Consider the following 24,586-nt stretch of genomic DNA (forward strand, 5'->3'; position numbering starts at 1 on the left):
ACATGAAGCAGAATGGATGACAAAATAGGTGAATTTGACAGATTGTTGAGCCAAGAAAGAGGAAGAAAGAAGAAAAAGTGAGAAGAGAGGAGGAAGAGGAGCGGAATTGTGAGCCAGATCAGGATATGGAGAGATAAAGAAGAAGAAGAGACTGAAACAGAGATGAGGAGGGGAGGGGATGGAGAGACGAGATGAAGTGAAGCAGAGGACTGGACAGTGAACATCATCACTGAGGAGTTCCAGTTCGCTTTCACCGCTGCTAATCCCCGGAAGAGGCATCCCCTCTTAAACCAAGGCGTCAAACTGTGCTCGTACCCCTCTAACCCAGTTAATTCCTGTTCACACTAAAGGACTTTCCTGCTTCTCACCCCACAGAGAGAGTCAGGAGTTAGACTCTTTGAATTAAGGGTCCGGCTGCATGAGGAGAGGATGTTTTAAATATCATTATAGAAGGGATTTCTATAATTTCTCGTGGTGGATTGTGACTTGGACTATTTACTGCATGGAGATAGAATTTGTTGCTATAACAGTTGTCGCAAAAGTTCTGCCAAATGGCTGGAGCTTCATTCACTGCCTGGCAGGGAGCTTGTGCGAGGAGCTCGCTGACTCCGGTGGTGTAACTCTTTCAGATAGATGGCTCCGGGTGGTGCGTGATATAGTGTTGCGTTTACATACGTGGATGTATACTCTGTATGTTTAGGGCAAAGTTTAAGCCATCTCCTCATGGTCTCTACAGTATTTCCATAGAGTGATTTACGTCAAATGTGTTTCACAAAAGCATCTTGGCACTATGATTCAGTGTGTGTGTGTGTGAAATGTTGAGCTCTTGGATGATATTTATGGCTGTATGGTGGTAAACAAGAACAGACGTGGTGGTTAGTGAAATGTAATTTATATCTAAGACCCTCGTGTTCCATGAGCCTTCACAGTTATTGGAGCTATTATGTCCATATTCATTAATCATCTGCGATGTCTCTGGAAATGCCTCCAGCTCACAGACCTTGATGTGTATTTATAGCATGAAAGAGAGTCATAGTTGGCCATTCATTTTTACATCATTTTTTAAAATTATGAATCAGTCGGTGTGAGTGTGTGTGTGTGTGTGTGTGTGTGTGTGTGTGTGTGTGTGTGTGTGTGTGTGTGTGTGAGTGTGAGTGTGTGTGAGTGTGTGTGTGTGTGTTCATTGACATGCAAAGCAAAGATCGAGGTACACGGGCCAATTTCCACCCAGATATTAGCAGCTCCGTCTGCCAACTCAATTCACATACTATCAAGCACACACTCAGTGATACCAGAGCAATAATCTACTCGAGGTACACACACGACTGAAATTATTCATAGATTCGCATTGTGCACTGTAATTAGACCGTTTCATCCTATGCATTTTGAGCATATAACATCTGGCACAGTGTGACTACTTAAGAAAAGGAGCTCGCAAAATTGGAAAACGCAGAGAGTGCTGCATCGCATGTCTCGGCAAATCGATCAAACAGCTTCAGATGATCTGGTGATGAAAAGTTTGAGAATTCCTCCTCCTTTGCAAACATGAGACACAATTCTGTTTTTCTTTTTTGTGACCTCTACTTTAAAGCCGAAGCCTAGACATAAACTTGTGAGGTCATGCATGTTTGGAATTTATGTCATGATTGATTTAATTAAACTGAATATTTTAGTTTTATAAATATAAACATACTAGAGAATTGATTATACTAAAACTAAGCTAAGTCTACATTTTATTATGTATATATATGTATATGTATATATATATATATTTATGTATATATAATATTATATTATAATATTCACTTAAATTTACTTTGTCACCTAGTTAACATACTGGTTGAAGGACCAACTTAATGCACATGCTCACAGTGCCTTTAAATAAAAGCTGCACCCTAAATATGCCTGATGTTTTCCACCCAGATCTAAGAATTATTATCTGAGAAACTGGTGAGAATCTTGCAATGTTCAAGAAAGTGAAAAAATTCTGGACCCATCCTTCAACTAAGTTTCATGGAAATCGGTTTCGTAGTTTTGCGCAATCCTGCTAACTAACAGACAAACACTGATCGTTGGTGTGTCCAAGGATCCAAACGTCAACATCATCAGGAATTTTTATCCCAGGAGATAACAGTGTCTTTTAACATGTGGTAATTAACCAACCTAACCATTGCATTTGTGACGGGATTTCGCATTGAGAAAAATGGAGTGAGCGAGTGAAAATCCTGCAGAGTACACCTCAGGTTTGTCAACATCATATCACTTATTTTTTTGTAGATACTTTCCTCCTTAAGCGCCTGATGTACAGTCTTCACATGTCAGCACTCACTAACTTACAGAGCAGCGTCTTTGTCTGTAGACTGAACGATCTATAATGGAGGTCAGTCGCTCATGTCTGAGGTCCTTTAAGTTTATTCTTACAGGATTATTGTCATTAAAACTTGTATCTCATTATTCTTACTCCCTCAGCACTTAAAAGCCCAGGGTTTTACTCTGTTTCTCCACTTAGAGATTTCCACAAATTCTTTCTGTGGCTGAAATGCATCTGGTGGTGGAAATTAATCAGAACTTGTCAGGTTTTCTTAGAAACTCTCTATTTTTAAGAGGATGGATTGAGTTTAAAATGAGTATAGAGAAACTGGGATTTATTTAAAACCTATTCAGATTATTATCTACTGCAAAGTAGGAAAAAATAAAATAATGCACCAGTCTCAAAATCTTTTGAGGCTGCATCTACTTCATGACTCCAAAATCAAATCTCTACTGACCATGTTTATTTGGACATTTTATAATTGAGTGCTGACAGGTAAAGAAGCTCGACACTGGCAGTGTCACCAGTGTCATCATTATGGATGACACAATGGTGTCCGCTCACTTATAGAAACTTTGTAGTAAAATAATATAAATTAGTGGATCGTTGCATAAAACTAACAATATAGTAGAACGGTGAAATGGTGATATGTGTCACAGACATAAAGTTTATGCCGGTGACTGTTCTTCTCATCCGAGGTGAATGTGTAGTTTTTTAAAATACTGCATCATGGTCTCTCTCTCTTTCTGTGTTGTCGCTGTCCATTCTTTTCTTTACTTGTCTGTCTTTTTGTCTGTCGATTAAAAACTGAGTCAAATTCTCTTCTTGCGTGTGTAAGAAGCCGAACACTGCATGCACAAACACACAGAGAATGGCATTTCTCTGTTTTCTCTGACAGACGGCTTGAAAGTACATCAAGCCTCCCGAGGACACAACTGTACAACATTTATTTATCCCGTAGACTGTGTATAAAGATGGATGACGCATCTCCCCGTCATCCCATTAACCAGAAATGAAGCTAAAATATCCTCGACACGAACGCTGCCTTCTTGCACATTTGAAGCCAGAGTCTGTGCAGCAGCACCTATCAAGGTCCCACTGATACATACATGTCAGTCTCAGCTGTCAATCATGACATTTCAACCTGTTTTTACAGCAAAGTATGTTTAATTAATTATTTATTTATAAATTAATAGAAATTCAAAATTCAAAAAAATCCACCAAACTGCTCTTTACTGTTTAATACAGAAATTTGAATCATCCTCGTATGAACTTTCTTTCTTTTATGAAGAGAATTTGACTGGAAATATTTTAATCGAAATGTTTTATGTTTCATGCTGTTTTGATCTGAAGCTGATTGAACATGAGCATCGTGCCAAACTGACGTGCTCTATGTGTCGCTCTCATGGTCGGAGCTTCAATATTGAAATTCACTCATCTCTCTCTCAGTCTTTCTGTCCATGTCTTAATTCATTCTGTTTTAGAGTCACGTTGAGATTTTGGTTCTCTGTGTGTCTTGGTTTCACATAAAAAACGTGTGTTTATTGGTGGACGGGACATTTTCAATTAAAACCAGCTCCTCCTATCAGTTTGTCATTTATTTCCAATCATCTTGAAGCTGATTTAAAAATGTGTTTGTGTGTTTTTCAGTTCCAGCCCCGAGGAGGCTGCGTTTCAAAGTGCTGAGCTCAAGCAAACTCCTTGTTTCATGGAGGGAGCCCAAAGGAGACTTTGACAGCTATCTGTTCCTCTACAGCAGTATACCAGGTAGGATGACTTTGCTGCACGGATACACACACACACAGACCACACACATGTTGAAAAGAAGAGTGAGTTGACTTTTTTGGGGGAAGGATCTCATTATGACTTGGGTTTTCTGTCTGTCAGGAGGGATTATATAATTTACTTCTTATCAAAGTTCCTGTGAAGGGATTTCACTCTCGAGAGATACAGACGACTCAAAGTTTGTCCTGTACCTCTGCCAAGTTTGAGACAAAGGAGTGTTTTTGCTGTGCACCTGGAGCCTGTCAGCAGATCTGAAAATGGGTCTGACAGGAACAGTAGGAGCTACACACTGACTCGTGATAGAGTTCAAACCGGGAGAGGAGCAGCAACATTAGTCATTCATTCAGAATCAAACAATTATTACTGTACGGCGTTGTAGCCATGACGGACGCCTGACGTCCTGCTTATATCCTGCATCTGTCAGGAGCGGATCATTGGACAGACAAGGGGCATGACCCTGCCTCTCCGTGTAGTCAGTAATCACCCTAATCACCGCTGACATCTCCTTCATCATGTTATCACAGCACACCTAGTTTCACAGTCATGCATCTCTCCTTACATCATTTCGTACTGCTGCACCGCTGCCTGCATTTGTTTGAGATTAGTGCTGTGCTGTGCTGCAGACAATTCTTTTGCAGGCGCTGTAAAAATGAATAAGTGGGACTGAGTAAGCTTTCAGTAACATAAAACTCATTGTTTGCAAACAACCCTTTGCGACAACCGCCTGGCCTGAGAATTTCTTGGTGCCTCTGACGATTGAAAAGAGAACAAAAACTCAAATTTACGGCCACTTCCTCTCGGTGAGGGGGTGCAGCAGTAGTTTGCTGCATGGTGCTCAGCAAATGCAGCAAAAGAAATTCACTGCATCCTTACTAGGACACAAATACATGCCCTGTGACCTGCCGTTTAGTCAGGTCTGACCGCTGAGTCGGATGAAGTGAGCGACAGGCACAGTAAAGCTTGTTTTAGATGACAAAAGGTGCTGTCAGAGTGGCAGCTAACCTTTTGGTTCAACATAATGTTCTTTTTCTCCTCAGAGGTTTTATAAAAAAAAAGGGAACAGCTTAAGTGCAGCTGAGTAAGGATTCAGCTTTTAGGTTAAAGCAGAATATGACTCACAGTTATATGGGGTTTTTTGTCGCCCTGTGTCAATTTCTTCCTCATTATCAGCTCGTACACAAAGTAACTCATGTTTTATGGCAGCAAAAATTGTTTAACTTTTGCCTGTGTTCTTGTGTCCAGTTTATGACAGTGCATGCATTAAAATAAAATAAGTACTTGATGGATTGATGTGCAATAGCCTGGCAACAGTTCTGAACTGAAATCCAGCACTGAGTGTACGTGCATATTTGTGGGTTAGTTATGGACCAGATGTCTAAATTTACTCTTTTAAATCTCAGTGGACATGAGATTTTTTACTCTATGCAATGGCAACTTATTGTTACCATGTTACTGCAACCTCATGATTGCATGAAAAAAAAGACAGTAGAACTTACAGCAGAAGTTGTACAGCATGTTGGGGGGGGGGGGGGGGGGGGGTTACATGAGGCAGTTGAAGCACATTGTGGTTGTGCAAAAGTTTGTTTGATCATATTTCATAAAAACAGAAAACAGATTTTTTCCATATCACGTATTTAACTTTGTGCGAACACATTTTACTTTGCCCTATTCAACTGATGAGAACTGCAATAGCAGAAGCTGTAATTCTTAAACGATCTTCCTCACTCAAAAACAAACGAGTTGCACTGTGGAAGTTTTTCCCCAAAGAAGAGAGGAGGAAAACTTCAAGAATACGGAAAAACTAGCTGTTTTGGAAAATGTACGTCAGACTAACAGACCCACCTCATGAAAAAGCAGCAGCATTAGGTGACAGGTGTTGTAAGGGTCAATCCTGACTGCAAATGTTGCCTGTAACAGATGTAATATTAAGGTTGAGGCAGGTTCTTAATCACTAGAAGGATGTTCTGTGAATCATAACGGCAAAGCTAATGTCATATCATTAGTTTGACTCTGAAAATAGTGATGGTAAACATGAATAGACTGAGGAGTGTAACTGAAAATAACATGTGGTGGCCCAGGGAGGACACAAGGCCGACACTGGGAAGGATTATTATCATTCTGTAAGTGAGACTGTAATTTAAGTCACACTGTGTTTATGTTTGTTTTAGATTATGAGTATTTGTCTACTTGTGGCATTTCTGTGCAGTATTTCTTGCTGTCGCCTTAACTGTTGTTGGCCACTATAATGATGAATATCATGGCTGTGCTGTCTGATGGTTCTTCCAGGCCTGCATCTGTGATGAAGCATTCTTGTGATGCAGGAGAAGCCATGAAATTCCTGCCAACCTTTAATTATTTACTCTTGGTTAAAATGATTCTGACAACAGCTCGGAAAACAAGTACAGGATCAGTTGTTTGCTGTAATCGTCCAAAAAATCTGCTTAATTAAACTTAATATGGAGGAAAATGACGATTTTAATGAGTTTTCCACAACTGAGTCATTCTGCATGTGAGCTGTTCATCATGGAAACAATCGTGATCAACAGTAATGTTGTTTGAGCTCCAGTCCTTCGAAACAGGAAATTAAATATATCAGACTTTAAAGGAGTAGTTCATAAAATATAAAAAAAATTACGTCTACAATGTTAAATTTGGTCACCTCAAACAGAAATGTGCTTTAAAAGGAGTTTGGTGTAACCATAACATTTTTGAATAAACCGAATTAGACTGTGGTAGCTAGTGAGCTTCTCAGGGGATGGTGGGGGTATTTATAGCGATGCTACTGTACTGTTGGTTAGAGGTCTAATGTCATACTCTGACAAAGTGAATATCAGTCGTTGTATCTGACAGTGGCTTAGTTCACCTGCACACACTGAGGTTCCAGTTTGTGGTGTTAGTTCTGATTCATGCTCTTACCCCACCTGACCTGCCGTCCCTTCAGTAGGATTTATCTCCTGCCTCCTAAAAGTGGTGTTAGTCATCACCCTGCAGGGACAGACGACACACACACACACACACATTATTGATGTCCTGATTGATTGCAGGGTCAGAATCAAAATGGGGTGATACTTGTTGGCTTGATGGGGATTAACTGCATAGGAAAAGACACACATACACACACACACACACACACTCACAAATAGTTTCAGTTAGTCGGGGTGATTCAGACAAAAATATAAATCAACCACTAAATTACACAATAAAAAAAAGGTATTAATTATTCTAGTGCTTTTATTCTAGTAATCTTTTGAATACTTGACTTGTTTTGTGGTGTTGATACTTTTACTTCTGTAAAGGATGTTTTCAGAAGACTTCTGAATATGATTTGAAAGCTCAGGAAGGAGCGTAAATGGAGCTTGAGTTGAGAGGATGACCAGGGCAACAATATGAAATGAAATCAGTTGGACTCCTGTATTCAATATTATTTATCGATGTTTGTAAATGTGAAAAGTTAATTGTGTTAATGAATTAATGTTTTCGTTTCCTGTTGCAGTTCACAACAAATGAAAATGATTGATAGAGACAGACTGCAAAAACACATTTATTATTTGAAAAATGATATGACAAAGGAAAAACAACAATACAACAATATTAGGATTAGTTATTTCAAAATAGAAAATGTCAAATACATCAGAATTAATTTTTTCAATGTTTGGGAGGCTGCACCGTGTATGCCACACAAAGACAGAACTATAAAAAGAATGCACAAACAAAGACTAAAATGTTTTGACCTTGATTGTAACGTTTTCCTGCCTGTCTCCTGCTGAATTAACCTTGTTAGTGGCTCTGTCATGAAATTTCACATATTTCGCTTCCAAGCAACTGAAACCAGCAACAAGAATATGAAAAACATGGCTCAAGTCTGACCCTTGACCCTCCTCTTCCTCTTCTTCCTCCTCCACCAGGTGGTCAGCAGAGGGAGATCATAGCGTCTAAATCTAACAGTAAGGTGTTGATAACAGACTACAGCCCCTCCAAAGACTACAGTGTGAGTGTGATCGCTGTCAGCGGCAGTGAGCAGAGCAGACCCCTTCAGGGCAGATTCAAAGGTTGGTTCATGTTTGTTTTTCCTCTCTGTATTGTGTTGCTCCTACACTTTGCTCTGTACTGTACTGTTCTTCTATTCAACAGTAAAGCACACCGTGAACTACTCTACTCCTCAGTGTTAATTGGCACAACACTTTCTCCTTGTGTCCTCTTCGCTGAATGCTTCACTAACACTTCCTCCTTCACATCCATGTCTTTCCTCTCCTTTCTCTGTGTTCCCTTTCATTCTTTCATGTTCCCTCACCTTTCTTCTTTTCCACTCCTCATTATGGATTTCATTATGGGTTTCCTTTCCTATCCTTTCCATCTCTCCTCTCCATATTTTACTCTATTTTCCTTTCTAGATTGACCTACTGTAGTATCTATATTTATATGTTTATGTAAGTGTCTTGTTACATAATAAATTATCTAAGGCTTGTGGCTAACATGACATTGATCCATTTTACCAACTGCAGCTGAGAGAGGTGAGAGTGATGGGGGAGACAGGACTGAGCCGCAGAGGCTGACTGAATCACTTTCACCCCCAGAAGATGCCAACGAGATCACTGGAGGTAGGACACATGCACACAAACACTGTTTCCAGGAGAGGAAGGCCGCGCACAAATCCTGACCTCACATGAACGTATAAATAATGTGAATTACTTCTGAGTAGCGCTGTGCTTAAAGAGTCCTCCAGTCAGTTGCCATAGCGATGTTTGGGGGCAGGAAAAAACAGCTGTTGGTGCCGTCTCTAACACCAGCTTCATCACAAAGCCAAAAATATGAGTCTGGTGATTGTCCGTGTCCAGTTGGAATTCACTGTAGAGTTAGTGTGCAACCAGTTAGCGGCAAAATACGCCTTTTAAAGCAAAACCCAGACAGATGTGGGCCTGGTGGTCTACTCACCCACCATGTGAGAGTAAAGTAAAGATGCCAGAACTGTCCGTGGCTCAGTGGTGAATCATTCACTGTTGTGCTCTATGGAAACTCTTTAACATATTCTGTGCTGAGTGATGTGAGGTGATTGTGACTAATGGTATTAGGCGATGAGTGACCCACACTGTTCACTTACATATTCGTGGTCGCCTGTTAATTTGACAAGATGGTCTACCTCCGTAAGTGTGTGTTACTCTTCTCTCTGAATATGCAGAACATGGAGGCTATGATCTGGTGTCATGATTGTCCACTCAGGATGCCTTTCTCTGCCAGAATCCTCCATTTTCATAGCAAAAACTATAACTGGCACTGATAGTGATCACCCCCTGTTGGATCAGGAGACAAAACACTTGGGTCTGATGCGCTCCTAGACTGTATATCTTGAATTTAAAAAGGTCTTTAAAGGGTCGAATATGAACTTCCCACCACATTCAGATGAATGTTAAGATCTTGATTAAAAAGTGACTAGTTAAAAGAGATTAGCCAAAATGTCGTCTGGAGCTAAAATGATCGTGTTTATGTTTTGTTTGGAGAAACCTGCGATTCGTCAAAATATTGGCCGCTGGGCTCCAAGCTTGGTTTGTTACTGAAGCTGAAGTTTGTTCTTTTGTTTGGCAGCGTCCGTGTTCTCATATTTGAACGTCTAATATTTTTAAACTTCTATGTAATGTGAGAGAAGAAGGGAAGGCATTCATTTTCATGATTGAGAGTGCGGTTGCATAGAAAGGGCCCTTTATCTGTTGATTTCTTTACCATGACTGTGAGTTCAGCGGGAAACCTTCAACTGCAGAGTAATTGATCATTTGTAAAGTGGTTTCCTGTGTGTGTGTTTGTGGGAGACAAACATGTAGCTGGTAATTTGCAGACTCAGACACCAACATTGCTTGCAACTGAATTTGAGACTCTAATTGCTGCTGATGTGTGGGTTTGACAGTTTTTTATTTAAATGTCCATTTCTGTGACATTTGTAGCAGAGCTTTGTGTCCTAATGTGCAGTCAGAACACAGAACCTCGTTACTCGGTGCTCGGATGCTTATTATTTAAGTACACTTGCTTCCGGCTGGCTTATTATTTGGTTTTAGTTGGGTGATCATTTATCATCGGGCACTAAAAGAATGTGGGGGCACAGAAATAATCAGGAATTATTGAGTCTAACTTTAAATAAGTCCAGCCTCGGAGGAACTGCACACGTCATCATTTTTATGAACTAATACATATTATTTCAACAATATTACCTGTGATGCTGAAGTGCAGTCACACTTGCTGATGGAGCAAGAGTGGAACACACACACAAACGTGCACAGAGAAAGAGTGTGTGTGTGTGAGATAGAGAGGGGAGAGAGAGAGCATCACTGAGCAATTAACCATGTTGTAAAACATATTTATAGACACTTTGCCTGCGTGCATTCATAATAAATTGGCTCTTAGGTGGAGATGAAAACGCATCGATAGTAAATCAATGCAAATAGTTAGTGCTTAAAGTGGCCTCACCACAATGCGTTAGATTCACCAAAAAAAAAGTGTGATTTCCAAATCTACACAATATTTGTGTTTGTGCAATCGTTTAATTGTTTAAAGGATGTTTAGATTCTTTATGTAATGATCATAATATACTGTTACAATGGCATCCTTGCAGAAATATGTTTTACTTTATTTATCCATTATTTGACCAAGAAAGCCCCATTGAGATACGTCATCTCTTCTGACAGGGCCTCCTGGTCAAGATGAGCAGCAGAGTCTTAAATCGAAATATTAGCTGGGACATACAAACATACACAAAAACAAAGAACGTACATAGAAAGATATAGAAATCAGTGGCTCAAAACATTAGAGCATAAGCAAAAGCAGAAATATGAGTTTCAGGGGATTTGTTTTCAGCGTCCACTGATTTTAGATTTTGTGGTTCAATATGTGGTGCTGTAAAATCATATTTATATAAATCGTGTGATGAATTATTATTTTATATACGAAAATCAAATTAACTTTTTGTGTTCTCTTCACTCGTAGAGAGAAACGAGGTGTGTATGAGCAGGGGTGAGGCTTTTGTTTTGGTGAAATTCACAGATGTGCCGCTGGTTACAAACATTACCAAAAAGCTTGATAAGAGCTGTGCGGTGGAACACACACACACACACACACACACACACACACACACACACACACACACACACACACACACACACACAATGTCAGTCTGCTGTTCAGTGCCATTCACCATTCACTGTGGCAGAGGTGACCTTGATTGGTGTTCTGACTTGTACCTGTTGGGGATTATATTAATATCCTGTTTTGTGCTTCAGTGGAATCCTTGAGTGTGTGTGTGTGTGTGTGTGTGTGTGTGTGTGTGTGTGTGTGTGTGTGTGTGTGTGTGTGTGAGAGAGAGAGAGTGTGTGCAGCTTTGTGTATGTTAGAGAAGATGATAATGTCAGTGGATCAATAGGTGCTCTATTGTGCTGCACTGTAACATGTGGCTGCTTCTCTTTCTTCCCCGTCTTTATCATGCTCTGTGTGTATTTACGCTCTACAGTGATAATACCAGCGCTGTATGAAGTCCCCCTCTGTGCATGTGTGTGCATGTGCATGCGTGTGGGTGTGTGTGTGTGTGTGTGTGTGCGCATTAGCGATGCTAACCCAGGCCTTCACTGCTTTGTTGCAAAGTAGTAATCATCTGGCTTTTATGCCAGGGTGGATTGTTTACAAAACCTTTCATTAACAGCTGGCTCGTATTCACGTTTCCTCTCTGGTATGTGTGTGTGTGTGTGTGTGTGAGAGATAGATTACCCCCCCCCCCCACTAGTACCTTATTTCTGAGATACTAGTTAAGGTTAGTTGTAAGATGTGAATTGTGGTGAGGTTAGGGTGAGGCATGAATGGTTTAGGTTATAGGGATAAAGTTTGGTGAGGGTGTGCACAACCAATGGAAGTCAATATAAAGTCCTAATAAGGATAGCTGTGCAAACCTGTGTGTGTGTGCCAGGTGTTTGTGAGTATATTAGCAAGGTGGGTTGAAGTAGCTCAGATGTGGTTTAAAGTAGAGGGGAGAGAGCCATTAGCTAAAGGAAGTGTCATGAAACTTCCTCCTCCCTCAGTGAAATAACAACCTTAGCCACCCACTTTTGTTCTAATGATACTCTACAAATGACTTAACCACGTCTTATGAAGCATAAACACAAGCTGCTCTGAACAAAATACAGACCGTCCGATCCTGGGGCATTAAATGAAACTAATTTCCTGTCTGCTCTTGGAGTGTCATTGACTGAGACGGGCTCTGAGCAAACAGCAGAAGGTCTTAAAGGGATATTTTTGGTTGGAGTTTGGACTCTGCCCAGGTTTCCCATATTGATGTCAGTCATTTGCAGGTTTGCACCCTAAAAGTCAACGATTCGAGTCATTGGTCAGGGACTCCTGAGTGAAATCTCAGTTAGCGGAGATGTCTGAAGCTTTTTTTTTTACAGCCACTAAATCAATCAGTGATCTGTGCACAGGATTCAGCGGCTCAATGCTAGAAGATGTGAAGAGAATTTCTTTCTGTTCTCCCTGAATATCACTTTCTCACTCAGATGAAGTGTCTGACTTCTTTTCCTTCTTGCTGTGTCATTGTCTGCAGAGAAAAACAGTTTAAAAAGCTTCTGCTACAACCATTTAAATACCTCGACTACTGTGCAGGATATAAATATCACTGAAACTCGGGAAGAAAAAATAACTCTCATTTACTCTGATGCAACAAGGACATAGTTTGCACATTTACTGCTGGATCAGATTCATCTAGGTTATTTCTGAGTTTCGCCTGAGTTATTTAGAGTGATATTCTGTCAAATCAGTTACTTGTAGACTGTACTTTAGTGACATCAAATACGCCTGATGATAATTACAATGAATGCACAGGACTGTATTTCCTTTTAGAAGTAATATTTGAAAACTTAAATGCAGTAACACATGTGGAGCATTTTTCTTGACACTGTTCAAAGGGAAGCGGTGTGAGACACACACACACACACACACACACACACACACACACTGGGCAAATCATAAAACAGCAGGGCAGTGAGAAAATATCAGTTTCCCTTGTAAAAACGTTTATGGGTGTGAATCTTTTTTACATCTCTAACATCTCAGCCTGCAGTGGCTGAAAAAGAGAAGTTGCTTTATCGCAAGCACTGAAGTGAGTGTGCAGTTAGGTCACTGTACTCTAGTCTTAAGTTGTCACCTAATTATGAAATATTTTTTGCTGTGTATTTTGAAGTTTTATTTTGAAGCTGCAGAACAAGGCGGCAGAGGTACCTCAACTCATCCATCTCCTTTCTTTTCCATTCACCTCGTACCTAATAAATGCAAATAAAATTTAGATTCACATTTATCTTAGACATGATAACTTGTCAAAAAAAAAAAAATTCATTGCAAGACACTATCATAAATCTTCTCGTTATGACAAACTGGCTTTAATCTAAACTGGAAGAAAAAAGACAGATAGAACAAAGACCATCCCCCTTTTCATCTAAATATGAATAAATAAAGATAATATTGAATGGACATTTTTGCTCCTTATCAGCTGGAGTGTCAAGCAAACTATACATTTAAATTTTTATTTCTTCCTGTGAGTTTTATTTAAAAACTCTTTGGGGTCTTTAATCAACAGGCTCCATTAAGAAATGGAAAGTTCAGTTCTTAGTCCAAATGTTAAAACATCAACTTGTTCGAGTTTGGACTGAGGTACACAGACACAACAAATTCCATGTGATGCTTTTATACACAGGGACCATACACTGTCAGCTCAGGATGTTGCCATCTTTGTTGACTTCAAAATGTTAGCGCCAATTCTACTTTCAACAGCGTCTGTCCTAAAACTCTCTCTTCATAGTCACATTTAATATATAAAAATGATGTTATTTTTTGGTTAATGTGTCCACCGCTTTATACAGATAATCATTGTCCCTATAGAGGATGAAGCCCACTGACTTTTGGGTAATTAGGATCTCTAGCGCCACCAAAAGGTTGATATTTTTGCATTTAACAATTGTCATGGCAATTTGTGTTGTTATGGTAATGCTACAGCCATACTGCATCCACAACGGCAGCTTAAAGAAAACATGGTCGGCAACGCTTGTAATGATTATCCATGTTGCGTTCTACACTAGTAGCCGAGGCTAATGGTGGTTGTTTTCTTCCGGAACGGGGTCATCTGGTAGGAGATTGATGAATTAGCGAATGCTACGTTGTGACCAAAAAGACCCGTGAGCGTCTACGACAGTGTTTCCAAACTTCTCACCCATAGTAGAGTGGACGCCAGGCGTAGCCATCGCGGGGTTGTTGTATTTTCAAACAAAAACATAGCTTCGGTTCCATTTAGTCATTATCATCAATCTTCCTAAACCTTAACCAAGAATATTTATCACTTGTTGCCTAAATCAGACCAGTGGTAATAGTTCAGAAAACACTCAGGAGAAGCACTTTGTTACGGACGTATGGAGGCAATGACAGACGACACATTTGTCATTTAGGTGGAGGACTGGTTGAATTTGTATGTCATCCCTCTCTCTTTCACTCTGCTCGTCCTTCATATAAACTGTCCAATAAAAGCAACATTTTGCAGAATTTCTTTTGCCCGTCTGCACATTACAATTTAAAAACCATAGATTTTTATTCCATTATCTTTTGTATTAACAGTAATGCTGCAAGTCTCATCCACAATTCATCCAGAAAGGAATTCTGCAGCAAATGACAAGAAATATGTGTTTCGCTTATCAAAGCAAGAACAAAATCTGTTTCAGGTCCCCTTTGCACAGCGGTGATATATTTTCATTGGAAATTTGCCCTAAAAGTGTTTCCCCTGAAACAATAGCCACTATTTTGACAGCTGGGTGATAGAAGTTCAGAGGACATCTTTGTGTGTGCATGTGCTGTTGGTGTGTCCACGACTGTGTTTGTTTCAAATGTGGGTCAGTGGCCTGCAGTAGTGGAACAGATGGATGTCGATACTGAAACGTGGTTTCTTTAGCGTAATGCTGCATGGATGGACGACGCACAGTTTCTAATAAGTTCCAGTGTAACAGCCAGATAGTTCCAACATGTTTTAACAATTACACTGTTTGGGGATTTCATTACCCTTCTTGCCCTCGCTCATTAAAAGTGCAGATATCAATCAAGTCTTAAGTTACTAACTTTGACTTTGGAGTCAATACCAATCTGCCGGTTGACTAAATAATAAATGGTTGACTTGCTTTGTTTCAGCTCCCTGTACATCGAGCAATCGCCAGCACACACACACACATGCAAGTGGAAATCACTGAGCAATAATGGACAAACACGTCTCCCTCCCTCCATGCTTTTGTGCCTTTTTCAATACATATTACCTAATAGGATGTGAGTGGAGGGCTGCCGTCCTCTTTCCCCATCTTCATCTTGATACCAGCAAGCGCACATGGCAGATGCATACACACACACACACACACACACACACACACACACACACACACACACACACACACACACACACACACAAGCAGATTGAACCTAAGGGACAGACGCAGTTAAAGTTGAACTGGAGGCCAATGAGATTCTGTTGACATTCTCCACTCTGATAGTCAAATGTGATCCATCACGTCTGCAGAGGGTAACAGATACACACCTGGAGAGCAAGGTTTCTGTATTTATAGCTGACTTTAATTCCTTACATTATCATTTATTTCAGCTCTGGCTCTCACTGTGCATCTCTGTATATTTATCACCTTGTTAATTCCCAAATTTAACATTCATTTGATCTAAATCTCTCCATCTCTGTGTGCCTGTGCATATCTGTAAGAGCATTTTGCTTTATTTATGGCCTTATTAGTCTCCAGAATTAGCATTTATGGCCTCCCTCTGTCTTTGAGCACTTTGGCCTCCTTCACTCATCAGTCAGCGTGATGCTCAGAGGCTACACTAGATGTCAAAAAGGTTTGTGGCCAGAGAGATGTGTCACCAGGCTGACAAATAGCTGAAGAGTGAGGAGGCCAAAACCAATACCACAAATGAACGGAGACAAATAACCGCGAACACACGCAGACCAGTCTCCTGACTGGTGAGCTATCAGTTCCTATGAATGCCTCTCAACATTACATCAGCTCTTTCCATCTGAGACCGAAAAGAACCGTGTCACGGCTCCAAGACATTCTAAATTATGTCGTTGAGGTGATTCACAGATGATGTGAAAATGCACAGTATGAAGATGAGATGGTCTGTAGCGTGAAGGGCGAAGTAAGGAGAGCGCTAAAGAAGCGTTTTAAAGAGAAAGTATTAAAATAAACCAAAATGAAAAGTGAGGTGACAAAGAACGAGCTGAGGTAAATGCACACTTTGTCTCCATTTGTCTCTTCTCACTAAAACGTTTCTCCATCATCACAAGTTGTGTTTTATGTTTTGTCAATTAGTCAAACACTGAATTTATATATCATCCTCACCAACCCAAGGGTTGTCCTCACACATAGGAAATGTGTGTTCAGAGAAACTTGGATGTGTGTGTGTGTGTGTGTGTGTGTGTGTGTGTGTGTGTGTGTGAGAGAGAGAGAGAGAGAGAGAGAGAGAGAGAGAGAGAGAGGGAGAGGGAGAGAGAGAGAGAGAGAGTGTGTGTGTGTGTGTGTGGGCTGTGTCCTTGTCCTGGATTAAGACGGGGGGGGGTTCAAGGCTGAGTTGAGCTAATTGTATGACAGTGGTTAACAAGTGTGCATGTGTGTAGATGTGCTAATGGTATTTCGGTCATTAGTGGCAAGGACTCCTTAAGTGTAGGGGTCATTGAGAATAATTACTGCCCTAATTACTGCCCACTTCCTCCTGCTATAGTTCCTGTTCTTTTGCTCCTTGTGGCCACAAAGACGCGTTATATGGTACATGGATGTTCTGTTGCTGTGGTAGAAGCCACCACGAGCCCACTGCAGGTGGAGTTTCTCCAGTAAAAATGTTCCTCCCCTGCTGTGCTTCTGTTTTTATATTATACTCACATCCTTCAGCTCTGCTCTTTTCCTCTCTTTCTTATATGACACAGTTATTCCTCTCAGCTCCCCTTTGTTGTACTTTCTTTATAATCCCTTTATGCTGTCTCCCCCTCTTTCTATTTCTCCACTTTGTTTAACTGCCTGACCTTTCTTTACCTCCTTGTCCCCCTTTCAACCTCTCCTCTCCTTCATTTCCCTTATCACCCACTCCTCCCTTTTCTCCCTTCTTCTGCCTCTTGTGATCCCTCTGGGGTTTAAACTCTGTGGTTGACAAAACGCATCAGACCTGGAGCTTTATTCTGAAATGACACCAGATGCTCTTTTGGGTCGGTGAAATTAACCACATCCCCACTATTTTGAGGCCAGGCTCATTTTTTGCTCCAAGGTTTCTGGTTAAAAAAACCCAACAACTGTCAATTTATCATTTGTGGAGTACAGGCAAAAATCATAGCTCTGTTTTTTGCATATATGTCCCTGAGTTTCCAGTGGTTCCCAATAACTAGTTTAGCAGCAGTAAATCCTCCTAACACTGTTTCCTGGCTTATTTCTCACCACAGAAGAGCTAAAAGGAACCTTTATGTGACTTGATGAAAATATACATGTGTCAAATCAATAGTAGTTTATGGTCGACCAGAATTCAAGATTTAAAACTTTATTGCACGATAATGCAGCTATTAATAGATACTTATCTTTCCCTGACATATGGCACACAAATAATACAGTACCGTCCATAAGAACACAATACGTTACCAGGAATATAATTTCAGAAAAATAGAGTAAACATTTGAAATTATGTTAAAGTTGACCTTTGGCAATTCAAAACTAAACATTCAATTCTTGATATAAATATATGTTGTGTGTGTGTTAGATGATTTTGTGTGTGTTAGATGATGCTCTGTTCTGATAGAAAAATAGGTAGGTATGCAAACCCACCCTGCTGCAGAATTAATAATTAACCCCACAGTGCATTATATAGTGAAAGAAAACAACAGCCACACCCATCTCTGAAGTGCTCACCATGTTTGCATGGAGTTAAAAAATAACCAGATGCGATAAGAGGGGCTCAGCTTTCGAAATAGAAAACCACATCATTCTTGAAGTGTGTGTGTGTGTGTGTGTGTGTGTGTGTGTCTGTGTGTGTGTGAACTAGACAGAGATTAGAGGAATATGCAGAGAGAGAAAAGAACAATGCTAACAGAGGCAGGTACTGCAGAGATGGAGAGGCAAGCAGAAAGGCGTAGAGGGGCCGTGCGTTGCTTTCAGCAAACATATACAACATCTGCTCTGTCAGAATGTGTGTTTCCAGTGATGTGGACTGTAGAACAAGACAGGATTAAAGATCAGGAGGACGAGCGGGGAGAGGTTTCTGTTGGAACGACACAAACTGTCTGAAAACAGCTGTGGAATTACACTTTAAAAACTCGCTGCATCACACTACTTACTTACACCCACACTGAACTCTCTCCCACTCACACACTGCAGACCCACAGGACTCACAGATGAATATGAATGTTTGTCTGTGCTGCTCTGAGCGCCACTGAGCAAATGACAGGTGTATCAAACTGCTGCCTGTCTCTTGATCGAATGAACGAGTCAATAAAACAAAGACAATCTAGTTTTTGAGCCCTTGTGTACACCAGGGTTTTTTCGGGGACAAACAACCCAGTGGTCGAAACTCTCTCTTTGGTCGGATGTTCGTAAAGTTCTGAAGTTGAGATAATTGGTGTAGTGCTTTTTCTAAAAATAACCTTTTTTATTTCTCGGAAAACAATAATTTCCTCAGTTTCACAGTCAGATGTTTGTTTTTCTTACCTTTCTTTCACAGCACTATTTTCAATTTAACAGGCAATGAACAACAGATTATTGACAAAAAAAGATTTTATCTCATGGACCATTTAGAAGCTGTTCTGGACCTTACCTCCATGTCAGGGAGTTGTCTTTGCTCCATGTTGATTTAATGGTTGACCATTAAATCTCATGTCTCACCTGTCACAATCTCAGGGTCCATTAAAAAGCATGTTTGGAGTTTTGGCTCATATAGCATCATCTCCTTCAGCAAAAATCATCCAAACTTAACATGACACAAGTTATTTAGACACTTCACCATCATTCCATTTCAAGGCTCTGGTGTGGTGCATGCTGGGTGACTTCCACACTGTAGCATCTCACTGGGACACATGAACAGCACAGACATTGTCAAAGACTGTTGTCCTCACTGTGGTCCTGTGAGACCCTCTGTCCTTAGGCAGGTCCTACGGGACATTAAAAAGAGACAGACTAAACCGTTTCTTTCCTAAGGCCATTTTCACTTTCATTCAATGTACAAAATGACTGTGCAATGATTGTTATGAACTGAGCATTAACTAGTGCGACAGTTTCACAGTTTCACAGTCTAAAGTAATTGTATTTTGCACAGTACAATAACAATAAAGGATTTCTATACAGATGTTATTGTTATTATGTCTGCCATATGGGTTATGATTTCATAAGCTAAAAAGTACTGAACCAATTTGAAGTTGGGGAGTTGGTGTCTGGGCCGGGGATGAACCCAATAAAAGTTTGGCACAGTTAAAGATCCAGGACATTTTTGTAATCACTTTCCTTATCATAGGAGATATGAAATGATATGAGGGCATTCTTAAACACTTTTGTCAATTTCTTGCTAAAATAATATAAGGATTGTTTTGCCTTAACAGAGTGGGTTACTTGGTTACTTCTCCTCACTGACCCCTGCGGGATATGTGGCTGCAAGAAGCTTCTTCCATGTGTCACTGTCTTGATGCCTTCATTACACACCCATCTCCTCTGGCGTGGCTGTTCTCTGCCAGGTTGTCCTCAGCCTGCCCCTCTGTCTCTTGCCAGCTGGAGTCCAACCTCAGGGCAAGTTTTAAGATCCTACCACTGGACTTCATCAGGACATGAGTTTTTATAGTGACAGGTTCTTACAGCCTGTCTTCTTGCAGGTCTTCATTCAATATCTTTAGCTGGTAGATGATGCAGATCTTTCTTAGACAGCGATGATAAGTCAGTGCTGGAGAGTGGTGCAGAGAGGCACAGCGGAGTGAGTGCCATTCTAGTTAATCTTATCAATTTGTTTTTCCTACTTTGAAAAAACATACATGTCTGCTATGATAAAAAGTGCATACCCTATAATTCTTAAAAATATCCTCTTTACATCTACAGCTGAAAAAGCTATTAGAAGTATATTATTATATTACTAAGTGAGGGTAATTATACATTGATGTAAAATTGCAATAAATGTCTCTTATTTGGCACATGTGGTTTAATAGGTTGCCACACGAAGTTGTGATATGGAAAACTGTCCGGCAGCGTCAGTTCTTCCCTTCATTATGTCTTCATTGGGGCTGTCTCTTTAAATGTGATCCACATCTTTCGTCTCACTTTGGTGCCGCGCCTCCACGTGAGCAGATGAGATGGAGAAAAAAAACAGACAGTATTGATTTAAGTTGGACATTTTCTCTGCACCACACAGGAAAATTGCTATATTGAAACATTAGGCTCAGCATGATAAACAGCAGGCTGGAGAAATTGATCTTATTACTCCTCATCCTGAAATGATATATTGAGAAAACTTCTGACAGGGGTGACCAGAAAAGAGTCATTTCACCCACTGTGAGATATTATTTCCATTTTCACCATTTTCTCTGAAGTTTGGTTTTCATTCTGACCAGAGTAATAAATCAAAATCATTTCGACTTGTGTTTAACTATTTGGGAATAAATGTCCAATTATTAACAAATTAGCCTAATGTTGGGGGTGAAGTGCTCCTCTAAAAGCAGCTTCACCCAGGAATCAGACTCAGGCTGATGAGGATAAGGGAAATGTAATCACTGGTGTGGAGACAGTTGCTGCTACTATCCATCTATCTGCATGTCCGTCAGTGTGCCCAAAGTTAATTCCAGACACTGAAACACAATCACACTTAACTTAACTAAAGAGCGATTGGAGTGACAGCACAGTGTGTCTGATCCCTGGCTAAATTGAGGTCAGCAATTAATCAAGATCGTCTGAGAAGAACCACTGTTAATGAAAAAAAGGGAGAAGCGAAGAGGAACAGGGTAGAAAAGTTTCATGAGGTTAAAATGTGTTTTGTGTTATATCCACCGAGGACATGATCTTTATTTTTGGTGAGTTAGTTTGTATGTCAGCAGCATTATGCAAAAACCACTGATCAGATTTCCACGGAATTTGGTGGAAGGATGAGACATGAGCCAAGAAAGAACAAATTAAATGTAAGGTGGCTTTAACATTTCAAGATTTTTTTTGACATTTTCCCAGATTTCCCAGGGAATAAATTATATCTTGATGAAAAAATTCAGGCAGATTTAGGGGACTGATATCTATGAGTGTGTGAAGCTTGGTGCAGTTGATTGAAATTAAGGGGACTGTTGGGCCTTGGCGGCGATATGCGCTCTACTGAGTGCCATTCTAGATTGAATATGTGCTGTGTGAGTCTCTGTAGGCATTTGTCTGTGTAGTGTGCGTACCTCTACAATTTATCCGTATGCTTGAGCGTGTGTGTGTGTGTGTGTGTGCATGTGTTTGTGTATTACATCCTGGGAATAGGAGACTACAGCAATCTGCTTTTCTTTAATTAAACTGCTTTGCTTTGCAGATCACATGTAGCTTATAAACCTCAATGAGCTTTATTTGCTTTATTTGTGTATTTGTATACTGCTACCACTGTAAGTACTACAGTACTAACTGCTACGTATACTACTCTACTTGTCTCATCTCTCCTCCAGTGTTCAGTTCTCTTCTGTCTTTTTCGCTGTCTTTGTCACTGCCTGCCTGTCTTTGCTCAAATATATGTGCTGCAGCCGACAGTGGCTCCCATTGTTGCAGTCACATTTTTAATACCCACATTTTTCCACTCCCACACAAACTAATTCAATTGTGCGGGAGCCGCATGCTCGTTTTCCCACAGCTCTGCAGACTGTTCTGTGGGCTGTGAGTTGTAAAATGTGGTCGCTCGCTCTCTCGTGGACACCAGGTTTACGGTCCGTCTAATCAGATGCTTGCATGTGAAGGTTCAGTGATGGCAGCGTCTTTTTCTAATTTTATGCCCTTATGCAAATGAAGCTCAAACATAGTTAAGCCAATCTCATGGTTCACTGTACGAGAATGTATATACGACACCCAGACTGAAATCATGCCTTTGGGGTTTACAGTTCTGGTCTCAAACAGGGATGGATGGCTTTATGCTTTTCTTAAATTAAATTTTCCCCAAATAAAAGTAAAATTACTTGTTCAAAATTTTACTCAGTTATAAAACAAGTCAGTTAAAATGTTTTATAAGTAAAAATTACTTTATTATGGTTTTGTAAGTGCGGAAATATGTAATGCTGTTGTCTATAGACTTCATTTGGCAATAACAGGGGACACAAATCAGAATTAACAGCAGAAAAGTTGTGGATGTATAAACAGCACAAACTCCACAGCAGCTGCAGTCGAGAAACACTAAAAACAAATGCTGTCTTGCTTGGAGGCACAGTGCAGTAGTAGTGCTCTCCTCTGTACAGTTGAGTGTTTGTTGCACACACTTGTCTAAATGTCATTCTTTGAGTCTTAGTCCTCTGCAACCTGCTCCAAGTCCAATTTCCATCATTTCTACGCCTGCGTTTCTCAATGTAAAATACACCCGGTCCACTCAGCCTCTCTAGTCTCACTGTACTCCTCCAGATTTTTAGGCACTGAGTTGAATGAGCTCTGCAGTCACAGCAGGGATGATCAAACACAGCAGAGAAGTGCTGCACACCTCAGTGATGGTAGAGGTGGATATAGAAGAAACAGCTGAGGGGCTCTACTGTCAGCACTTCAGCATTTATTGTTTAGCCAGACCCAGCATGCACCTAACACAACATTGGTGGTGTCTTTGATTTGCGTTACTTGACATTGTTGCCCGATGGTGCATTTAATCAGCAGCATCTTCTCTGCTGTAACCTTCATTGTCACATGGTTAACTTCATCATGTGACTTTGTTTTACTCTGACAAGTAAAACAAAAAAAGTACTTTGATACGGCAAGAAGAGTAGATGTAAATAATTACTTTCACCCCTGACTATTAGAATAGCTCTAATTTTTTTGCTCAGAGAATCTGTCCTGCCCTCATCTCATACTAGAGTTCACTGTGTTTTCAATACATCTAAAGATATTTTGACATGCCACAGTACAAAAAGCATAGGTTTTAATAAAATAATAAAAAAATAACAACAGTATTAGTTTCTCCTACCAAGACATAATGTCTGCTGATAAACAGGATAAACATGGCTGAAGACAGATGTGCTTACCTGGTTGTAAATCATTTTATTTTATTATATACGAAACAGACACCATTGATTCCTGCTAATACCTGAATATCTGTAGCTGAGCTGTGACACACTATCCAGCTGAGAGAAGAAACTCGTCAAGTGTTCCTGCTTCTATGAATTTAGAAAATGTCAGAGGTTGTTGGAGGTAAAGAGCCTGATAAAGTGAATTTAATGCAGATGTGGAGCAAATATGATAAGTGTGGCTTTAACCCTGAACATTTAATCTGACCTGAACCATTTTGATGGGATTTGGTTTCCCTATAAATAGAAATAGAAACACACATATAATGGAGACTGACATGTCTTATGCTCTACCATGTTTGATTGTTTGATTTAGTGTTGTGTTTAAGACAAATTTACCTGTTTAACTAAGAGATAGAGGAGTGTAGAGAGAGATCGAGAACAGGAGTAATATAACAAATGAAAGACTTGGCACCAAAAAATCTTTCTATATATCTGCAGTATTTCACTGTGTTTCTCTTCCACTCTTTCACTCTCGTCCTCATGCGGACACACAGACTATGCACTGCTGTGCCCCAGTCACTGCACCCTGACTTGTGGGAAATGCAGACGGGCACAGAGAAGGAGGGAAAGAGGTAGAGAAGCGGAGGAAAAGTCAGAAAGCGCGATGGAGTATAGAAGGAGCAGCTGGACCTATGACCAGCTTGCTGTCGTCCTGGAGTTGGGCAGAGAGCAAGAGAGGAGGCATTCAATAGCAAATACAGTTGTAAGATACATGAGGCATTTTCTCTGACATTCATGTAGGAAGCAGACACCAGCATTGTGCACGTGTTGCGCCATGCATGCATATCTTGAATTTTACCTGCTCCTCTTGGTTTGTCTGTTTCACACACATATGCAACATGATTTCAGAAATTATTCTGCCATAGGCTGGTCATATGTAGTGAGATGCTTCATTTCTTCCAGTCTTTGTCTATCGTGAATAATGTGATATCACAGCCCATGAAACAGTTCAGTAAAATAGCTGGGTGTCATTTTGAAAAGTGAGGACAAAGTGAAACTGCAGAGCGTCTCACTCTGACTTGTGTTCCTCCTGAGAAAATACAGAGGAATTGCATTTGGATTTAATTTGTGTGATGGGAGGTTTCACAATATTTAACTAGGTTTCAATACCAGACTGTTATTGATAAGCAGCTCTAGCTAAATCACTGAAAACAAGGTGGATGAGTATGAGTATATGCAGCATGAGGACGTAGTTGAAAGTGTCA

The 24,586-nt window shown here is 40.3% G+C and overlaps 1 protein-coding gene across 6 annotated transcripts in view; it reads left to right on the forward strand.

Moving 5' to 3' along the window:
* The window catches only part of col14a1a (collagen, type XIV, alpha 1a), a 123,782-nt gene that overhangs the window by 8,172 nt on the left and 91,024 nt on the right, over nt 1-24,586 (forward strand). For all 6 annotated transcript variants that reach the window (XM_069537974.1, XM_069537973.1, XM_069537975.1 and 3 more), the window contains exons 3-5: nt 3,962-4,078; nt 8,002-8,145; nt 8,599-8,694. In XM_069537974.1, the coding sequence (XP_069394075.1) occupies nt 3,962-4,078; nt 8,002-8,145; nt 8,599-8,694 (357 nt within the window). The remainder of the gene's footprint in view (nt 1-3,961; nt 4,079-8,001; nt 8,146-8,598; nt 8,695-24,586) is intronic.

The sequence above is a fragment of the Paralichthys olivaceus genome, chromosome 13, assembly GCF_024713975.1.
Source record: "Paralichthys olivaceus isolate ysfri-2021 chromosome 13, ASM2471397v2, whole genome shotgun sequence".
Lineage (NCBI taxonomy): Eukaryota > Metazoa > Chordata > Actinopteri > Pleuronectiformes > Paralichthyidae > Paralichthys > Paralichthys olivaceus.